Source organism: Piliocolobus tephrosceles, chromosome 15, assembly GCF_002776525.5.
Source record: "Piliocolobus tephrosceles isolate RC106 chromosome 15, ASM277652v3, whole genome shotgun sequence".
Classification (NCBI taxonomy): Eukaryota; Metazoa; Chordata; class Mammalia; order Primates; family Cercopithecidae; genus Piliocolobus; species Piliocolobus tephrosceles.
The window spans coordinates 81,483,088-81,492,068 of record NC_045448.1 but is presented as its reverse complement, the minus strand read 5'-3'; the positions used below and the strand labels follow the sequence as shown (position 1 = coordinate 81,492,068).

The 8,981-nt window shown below is 37.9% G+C and overlaps 1 protein-coding gene across 7 annotated transcripts in view; it reads right to left on the bottom strand.

Moving 5' to 3' along the window:
• Nucleotides 1–6,357: 6,357 nt before the first annotated feature.
• The window catches only part of CTNNA2 (catenin alpha 2), a 1,159,566-nt gene continuing 1,156,942 nt past the window's right edge, over nt 6,358–8,981 (bottom strand). For 5 of the 7 annotated variants that reach the window (XM_023224974.1, XM_023224976.1, XM_023224980.1 and 2 more), the window contains one exon: nt 6,358–7,611. In XM_023224974.1, coding sequence (XP_023080742.1) covers nt 7,324–7,611 — 288 coding nt within the window. In that variant the 3' untranslated portion in view covers nt 6,358–7,323. The remainder of the gene's footprint in view (nt 7,612–8,981) is intronic. The other 2 variants (XM_023224973.1, XM_023224977.1) reach the window with 2 other exon arrangements.

Below are 8,981 nucleotides of genomic sequence, written 5' to 3'. Positions count from 1 at the left end.
CAGTGTTGTTAGTTTATGAATTTCTGGAATTTATCCATTTCATCTAGGTTTCCAATTCATTGGTATATATTTGCTCACTGTACATTTATGATTCTTTTTACTTCTGTAAAATTGATAGGACTATTCCCTTTCATGTATAATTTTAGTAATTTGAGTCATCTCCCTTTTTTCTTAGCCAATCTAGCCAGACATTTATAAATTTTGTTGATATTTTTTAAGAACCAACTTTGAATTTTGTTGATTTTTCTTTATTGCTTTTCTACTACCTTTAATTGTTTATCTCTGACTTAATTTTTATTTTCTTTTTCTGTAACAGGGTTCTCCAGACAAAATAAAGCCAATAGAAAGAAAGTAAAAGAGAGAAAAAGAGAGAGAGAGAGAGAGAGACAGAGAGAGAGAAAAGAGAAAGAAAGAGAAAGAAAGGATTTATTATGAGAGATTATGAGCTATAAGTCTCATGATCTGCCATCTGCAAACTGGAGACCCAGGAGAGCCAGTTGTGTAGTTCCAGCCCAAGTTTGTTATGGCTTGAGAAAAAGGGACTCAATGGTTTAAATTCCAGTCTGAGTCTGAAGGCCAAAGAACTGGGAGCACAAATGTGTAAAAGAAGGAAAAATTAAATACCTTAGCTCAAGCAAAGAAAGTGAACGCATTCTTCTGCTTTTGTGTTCCATTTGGTCTCTCAATGGATTCCACAATGTACCCCCAATTTGGTGAGGACTATCTTCTTTATTCAGTCTATCAATTCAAATGCTAATTTCATCTGGACACACCCTCATAGACATATGCATAAATAATATTTTACCAGCTATCTGGACATCCTTTAGCCCACTAAAGTTAACACATAAAATTAACCTTCACATTTTCCTTCTGCTAGCTTTGGGTTTAGTTTTTTATTGTGTTCTGGCTCTTTCAGATAGAAATTTAGATTTTTGAGACTTTCTTCCTTGTTAATGTGAACATCTGTGGCTATAAGTTTCCATTTTAGCTCTGTTTTCACTTTATCCCATAAGTTTTGGTATATTTTGCTTTTACTTGCCTTAAGATATTTTCCAATTTTGTGAAATTTTTTTCCGTGACCCGTTGTTTAAGAGTGTGTTAATTAATCGCCGGGCGCGGTGGCTCAAGCCTGTAATCCCAGCACTTTGGGAGGCCGAGATGGGCGGATCACGAGGTCAGAAGATCGAGGCCATCCTGGCTAACACGGTGAAACCCCGTCTCTACTAAAAAATACAAAAAAACTACCGGGCGCCTGTAGTCCCAGCTACTCGGGAGACTGAGGCAGGAGAATGGCATGAACCCGGGAGGCGGAGCTTGCCCTGAGCCGAGATCCGGCCACTGCACTCCAGCCTGGGCGACAGCGGGAGACTCCGTCTCAAAAAAAAAAAAAAAAAAAAAAGAGTGCGTTAATTAACTTCCATGTATTTGTGGATGTTCCTGTGTTCCATTTGCTTTTGAGTTTTAGTTTCAATCCATTATGATTGAAAATATAATTTGTATAATTTTAACATTTTTAAATTTATTAAGACTAACTTTGTGACCTAATATATGGTCTAACTTGGGAAACAATCCATGCGCACTTGAGAAAAGTATGTGTTCTGCTATCGTTGGTGAGTTGTTCTGTATATGTCAGTTGGGTCTATAGGGTTGTTCCAGTCCTCTAACTCCCTATTACTCTTCAGTCTGGTTGTTCTGTCTATTCTTGAAGGTGTAGTATTGAAGTCTTATACTATTATTGTAGAGTTATCTATTTCTTCCTTTAACTGGATCAGTGTTTGCTTCATATATTTAGGTGCTCTGGGTACTTGATGCATATATTTTTTGTAACTTGATATATAGTATACATATTAGGTGAATAGTGACTTTTGATACATACAATGCATAGTGATCAAATCAAAGTAATCAGCATATCCATCGTTTCAAACACTTGTGTTTGCATTGGGAACAATCAGAATCTCTTCAAACTTTGAAAATATGTAATAGATTATTATTGAGCATAGCCACCTTACAGTGCTGCAAAACACTAGAACTTATTTCTTCTATCTAGCTGTAATTTTGTATCCTTTAAGCAATCTTTCCCTATTCTCCTTCCTTCCTACCTACCCTTTCTAGCCTCTTGTAACCATTATTCTACTCTCAACTTCTATGAAGTCATTTCTTTTAGCTTTTGCATGTGAGTGAGAACAAGTGCACTTGTTCTTATTATGATGACATTTTATTGGTGCAGGGACACTTTTATTATATAGTGCCCTCGTCTTTTGTAACAGTTTTGGCTTAAAGTCTGTTTTGGTCTGATATTAATATGGCCACCTCTGTTCCCTTTTGGTTACTGTATTTATGAAATATCTTTCTTATTATTTCACTTTCAATCTAATGCAGTTCCTAAATCCAAAGTGAGTCTCTTGTAGACACATATACTTGAACATTTGAAAAAAACAGCTACCTATGCCAATTTTGTGGATTGGCTCATCCAAGGGAAGACATTCACTAATCAGCATGGTGTGAAAACTAATGCCTTTTCAGGTAATTTCTAAACATATGTATTTACTGAGCCTCTGTGTGTTCTTCCTCCTTCCCCCAAGTCCCTGTATACACAGCTGCTTTTAAACATCCTATTTTCCTTAAGAGTCTTAGTTCTGATTCTTTTCAGGACCTTAAGTCTTCTATTGTATTCCTCGGCCTCTACTCTGTTGCCTCCAGGACCCCACAGGTCTTGGATTCCCCGAAGCTTTAATGTGTTGTTGTGCCTATCCCCGCTTTCAGGGGAGAAAGAAACTATTCCTCTAGGAAGCCACAAAACAGGAAGTTCTACTCTTTTTCTTCCATTGTAAAGGAGAAACTCGTGTTAGAGACAGGAGACAGCCAAGGGTCCCTGGAGAAACCCCGACTTCAAGCCTAAAACAGCCTGAAAGCTGAAAAACTGGACTGCTGGTTGTGGATGACGCCCCCACTTTCCCAACTGATTCTTTCTGAATAATGCCCACCTGCACACTGGGAGGATGGGGTGGAGCCTTAGAAGTTCGTGCCCGTTGCATGGGGGAGGAGCGTGGTCTTGCCTTTTCCTGTGTGGTGACCTGGGATTCAATCAGTGAGGCAGGAAACCTGCTATCAGGACTCTCTCTGGCTTTGCTGAGAGTTGCTCTTTCCTTTTTTCTTTTCACCCAGTACACTCTGCCCTACTCACCCTACAATGCGTCCGCGTGCCTAAATTTTCCTGGTCGTGTGACAAGAACCTGGTTTCTGCTATAACACTAGGAATTGAGTGGCTTCCCTCCTGAACATGCCAGGGAGGGGGTGGGAGCACAAGTGAGCAGAAATGACCCCAAATTTCCTACCATGTTGAGTGTGGCTTTCTCTTGATGGACATTATCTTAGTTGCTGCAGATTGTTAACTGTTTCTAAAGTTTCCATAAAGCTATTGTGGTTAATATGTTGTTTATGTTTCCATGAAGGAACAAGGACCTGAAGCTTCCTAGTCCACCATCTTTCTGATATTACTCCACTACTCTAGTACATTTTTGTCAACATTTTTCTATATATTTTTTTCCTCTCATTACCTCTAAATGATGCCACAATGTTCAAGAGTAAGCACTGGCCTTTTTAATTGGGTTAATGTGTGATGACACAGCAATAAAAAATCAAATCACTTATAATCTATGACCAGCACATTTAGGAATTATAATTTATCAATTCGAATGACAATATTTTGGTATGCTTATTTAGCTTAAGGATTCTGCTATACACATTACTTTATAGATCTTTATGCCTCACATGAATAAAAGGTGTCCTACACATAACTAATGCCCCAAAATTGATGACCATCATGATGGCATTTGTGTAGTCTATTTCCCCATGGGCTCAAATCATAACCAATTGCTTACAGAGTTGACTTCTAAGAATCAAGTTGACTTTATAGTTTTCAACATTTAATGGGATAAAAACTACAAATCTTCTGTAGATATCTTATGATTTCCTGGATACTTTGGGTCCTTAGAAGAATATAACAATTTTGGCTTCCAAAACATCAATCTTAGAACAGTGGGTATAGGAAACAGATTTATATAGTTTCCTCCCATCAGGAGGATCCATCCTGCTGCAGCCAAAAATGCTTCTTTAGAAAATACCTGCAAGTATTTGCTTAGGAGTTCTATGTTCCTCAAATATACCATTCTAGTCCATCTTAAAATATCAATTTAATTATTCCTATTTTCTTATTCTTTAATCTCCCTGAAGAATGTATATACTCTAATAATTCTTTCCCTATATATAGTTATTCAAGAAGTCACTGAAAATCCTTCTGACATTTCTATCATATATGCCTCTTCTAACTCTCAGCCCCTTTCAGCTCTCATCTCCCCATACATCATTAATTTCAGTGTCATCATCCCACTTAAAACTCCACCTTTCCTGTTGGGTAATGGTCACCCTCCTTTATGACCTCCCTAGTTTAGTTTCAAACTACATGTCCACATTTATACCCCTTAATCTCCTTGATAAATCCTGTGTTCCCTCTGACTACACTTGTCTTCACATATTAAACTAAGCTGTTCTTCCTTAGATGTCAAACTATCACCCCTCTTGCCAAATTTGCTGACTTATAATTTTCATTCATTCAGAATGTATTTATTTTCTCATTTCCAAGTCCTGCCTCTTCCATTATTCTTACCCAACTACTTTAGTCTTCAATGGATTTGACTTTACTAGCACTACACAGTAATTTCTCTACATATTCATTTGCTACTTTGAGTATGATTTCTTGACACGTTTTTTTTTTTTTTTTTTGTCTATGTGATATGTTCTCAATTAGACTGCATTTTTCTTGAGGACAAGAAATTTACCAACTTCTTTATTGCTTTAATGATTTCAGCTAAGTGTCTATATTTATCTTTCTGAAGTTATACTGTTTTCCTTGATCACAAAAGCAATGATGGATAGTGACGATGCTTATTCAGTAAGCACTGAAATCAACATACACACACACACACATACACACACACACACAAACACTGTTCATAAGCATGCATTGAAACATTTAATGTTTTATAGGTCAAAGTCAAGGACATTCTCTATATATTCCTCTGATACCTACTGGCTATTTTTCAGGATTTGCCAAGAAACTTTTAAAACGCAAAAGCTTCTTGGCTGGTCTGCAAAATATTTGACCCAATAAATAATAATGTATGAATCCAGAAAGTTAATTATGCTAATTACATTTCCTTTGGGGACTTCTGAATGGCATTGGGTTGACTCTTTCTATAGGACCATCATCACTAGGTTGATGTACTTTTCTTTCCTGTCTTTAACCCCTTAATATTTCTATTCCCCTAGATCCTGTGGAGAAGCGGGGCTAAAGAGATCTTTCCATTTCTAAAGCATCTGTTAGGGAGGACAGGAACAGAGTGAGTGGCTCTTGTCAGGAAAAACTTCTCAAAAGGGTATTTTTATTGCTGTTTTGGAGAAATTCAGATTCCTTAGATCAAAAATAAGCTGCCAAGAACACGCTGTCTTTGTTCTTCAGGTCAGTGGGCAAAAATGGCATTCTGGTTTCTTATTACGTCATGGTTACGTGCTAACAGGAAAAGTCACCCATATGTTTAACTAGTGGTGCGGTGCGCTCAACCTAGAACCTGGCTCAGTTAAGGCCTTCTTTAAATATCTGTGAGTGTCAGTGGCACCCTCTGAAGGTTTATGCAAATTAATGAAGCAGGCTAGCTATCTGTGATCTAATGATTAGTGTTGAAAATCAGTGTACAGTTTCTGTGGTGGCTCCTCTATTGAAATGTTCTCAGTCTTAGTGGTGCTTTTTTCGGGAGTAGTAAGCAGTGGTTTGAGCAGAATCATTTCTTAATAAAATTTTAGATTAAGCTTTTTCTCCTTCCACACCTCCCTTATAGCTCCTTCCCTTTGGGATCTTGCATGTAAGCTTAGGTGTTCATGACTCCCAATGTGTTATCACTTTGCTAAGAAAGAAACATGGGTATTTACCAGAAGTCTTTTGGAGACATAGTAATGTGAAAACTTGTAGGAATCATTCCAATGAGAGGAGTTTGCAGAATTCAGGTGACTGGGGGCTTTTTCCCATTTCTCAGTTCATAGCTGAAATACTATCACCACTTTTTAATAATGGGACAGAGGTCCTGTTTTTCCAGCTTAAAGGGGAAAAGTCTAAAACGAATAAAATATTTTGAAATTAATTGGCTTTTCTATTAAAAAGACTGTCATTTTCAATGCAATATGAAAGTGAATGAAGACAAACGGAAAAACCACAAAATAAATATGTGAACTCTAAAAATGACAGAATTATTTGGATATCATCTATTTTATCCCTAATCTAAAAACAAACCAAAACATAATGCATTTTTAATGAATTTTCAGGAAGATACTCTAATCTTTATTAAGTACATACTTAAAAAAAGAAAACATACTTGAGATGTCAAGATTAAATGTGTTTATTTCGAGTTAGTGAATACAATGGTATATTAGATACCAGCACTCCAAGCTACACCTATGTATTTGCCTCTAACTTTCACACGTTGTCAGTTTCCTTCCCTCTAATATTCCACCACTGGGCCTTCTATTTCTAGCAAAATCATAGTTCAAATTAAAAAAAAAAAGAAAGCAAGATTGGTCACCGTATTGTGCTTCCAGTGCCCCCAGAAGGATTTTAATTGTCTCAAATAGATGTTTATTGTTTTCAGTAAAGGGGGGAAAAAAAAAAACCATGATCACTAGTAATGGCACAACTAGAAGAGAAAACAGAATGCAGATTAAAAGAAGCATTTTAGGCTGGACTAGTTAATTTCCCCTCAGTTAAAAATCGACATAATATCACGGATATAGACTTCAAGGTTAAATTGTTCAATTCGTGGGCCACACACTTAAGCGTATTGGCTAGTACATTTTTGCACTGAAACAGAAGCAATACAAGTTTTATGTTCTACCATTACACTTCCAAATTTTTCACTTATGAATATACCTGCCAACCTAATGATTCTTGCATGCATTAGTTTGCTTTTGTAGAGTTTATTTTCCCCATCCCTCCCACTCCCATAAATGTTGCGCCAATGCGAACTCTGTGCCCAATTTTATGAGAATATTGCAAAGGACAGCTCTGTGCCACCTCAGTACAGGAATGTCCTGTCTCCTTCCCAGGCTACAGATGGATCAGTAGTATTGATCTCATCTCATCGTACATGCAAACAGACACTGTTCCCTTAATTTCCCCATGCCAGAGGCATACAAGCCGGCAGGTATGCATACAAAAATGGAATTAAAAAGAAAAAGAAAGAAAAGATAAAAGCTTTCTTGTTAAAATCTATCGTCCTAGAAGGAATCCATTGCTTTGAATTCACTTAAAGCCTGTACAGGCGAAATGTGTTTCTTCTGAGAACCTCGTCGAACTCGTGTCTGGAATTCTTCAGGCTTTTCTCTCTTCACAAGGGGCTTCTTCTCTGGAGCCTTCATCTTCCAAGACACAACAGGTGAGTTGACAGCTGCTGTCCCATAGACCTTCTGGTATTTGGTTGAGGCCACATAGGATGCTTTCACCGTGAGGACAACAGCATTCATCAGGTTTTTAGCTGCCTGGATAAGCGATGTGGCACTGTCCAGCTACAGTGGGAAAAGAATGAGATACATGTGGGTCAACGGAAGCCCCAGATTCACAAGAGGGTGATGTACTTTCACAGTTAAAACAAAGTTTTCCTTGTGCAAATAAATAGTATTGCTGAAAAGGAGCAAATTATCGCAAGTTAAGGTTTTTAAAATCTCAATACAGCTAATGGCAAAGCCCTCGTCTTAACAGGAATTCCAAGGTAACAGAAGTTGTCCAAAGTGGAACATCTCATATTATTACATTAGGGTAATTAGCAATGGTGACAATTACTCAAATGTTGGACAAGCATTTGGCAGACACTAAAGAAGAAAAGTTATAAGGGGTTACATCTCAATTTTATGGCCCGACCAATGGAAGTATTTATCTATAGGCTATCTCTACATCTTGAGCTCAGGGTTGGTGAGGATACAGTCATTTAAGCAGAAGAAGAAGAAGCATGGGTGCTTTTGCTTCTATGAGGTGTTAATTGAGCTTGGAGTATCAATTTAACTATTTATTAACAGGTCCTGAATATACCTTCTATATAAATACTGATATTATGTCAGGATCTCATAGCATTCAGTGAGACCCTCCCATCCATGCATTAATGAACTATTGAGTACTTATTATGTGCCAAATACTATGATAAGAAATTTGTGTTTTCCCACTTAGCTCTCGTTAACAACTCTATGATATAGGCCTTTTTGTCATGCCCTTATAGAATGAGAGAGCTGATACATGCAGAGGTCCAGTAACTAGCACAGGTTTTAGTCTTTAAAACCTGCGCTACTACTCATCTATACTGCCACTCTGTTGGATAGGATGGCTTTTAAAAATGCCATGACAAGTCACAATTTGAGAATAGGTTTAGAGGCCCATCACAAGACTTTCAGGCCAGGAATATTTTGGGTTACCTTTTTTCTGTCTTTAGTTAGTGTGATGAGTACTGTATACTAGATCATTCAATATCCGCTTCGACCTTCTTTTTGTTCACTGCCTGGGCATAGATGGTGGGGTTACATCTCAATTTTATAGCCCAACCAGTGGAAGTACCTATTTATCTACACACTATTTCTATATCCTGAGCTCAGGATTGGTGAGGCTCAACAATGCACCTCCTAGACTCTCCTTCAGCCAGGATTCTACATGTGACCTAGTGAAAGAGAAGAACTAACAGCTGAACTGCAAATATTATTCCAGCCTCAGGGATGTTTGAGCATTGTCTGATCTTTCATCAAACTTCTCATAACATCAACTAACAAAATATATCGCCGGGCGCGGTGGCTCAAGCCTGTAATCCCAGCACTCTGGGAGGCCGAGACGGGCGGATCACGAGGTCAGGAGATCGAGACCATCCTGGCTAACACAGTGAAACCCCGTCTCTACT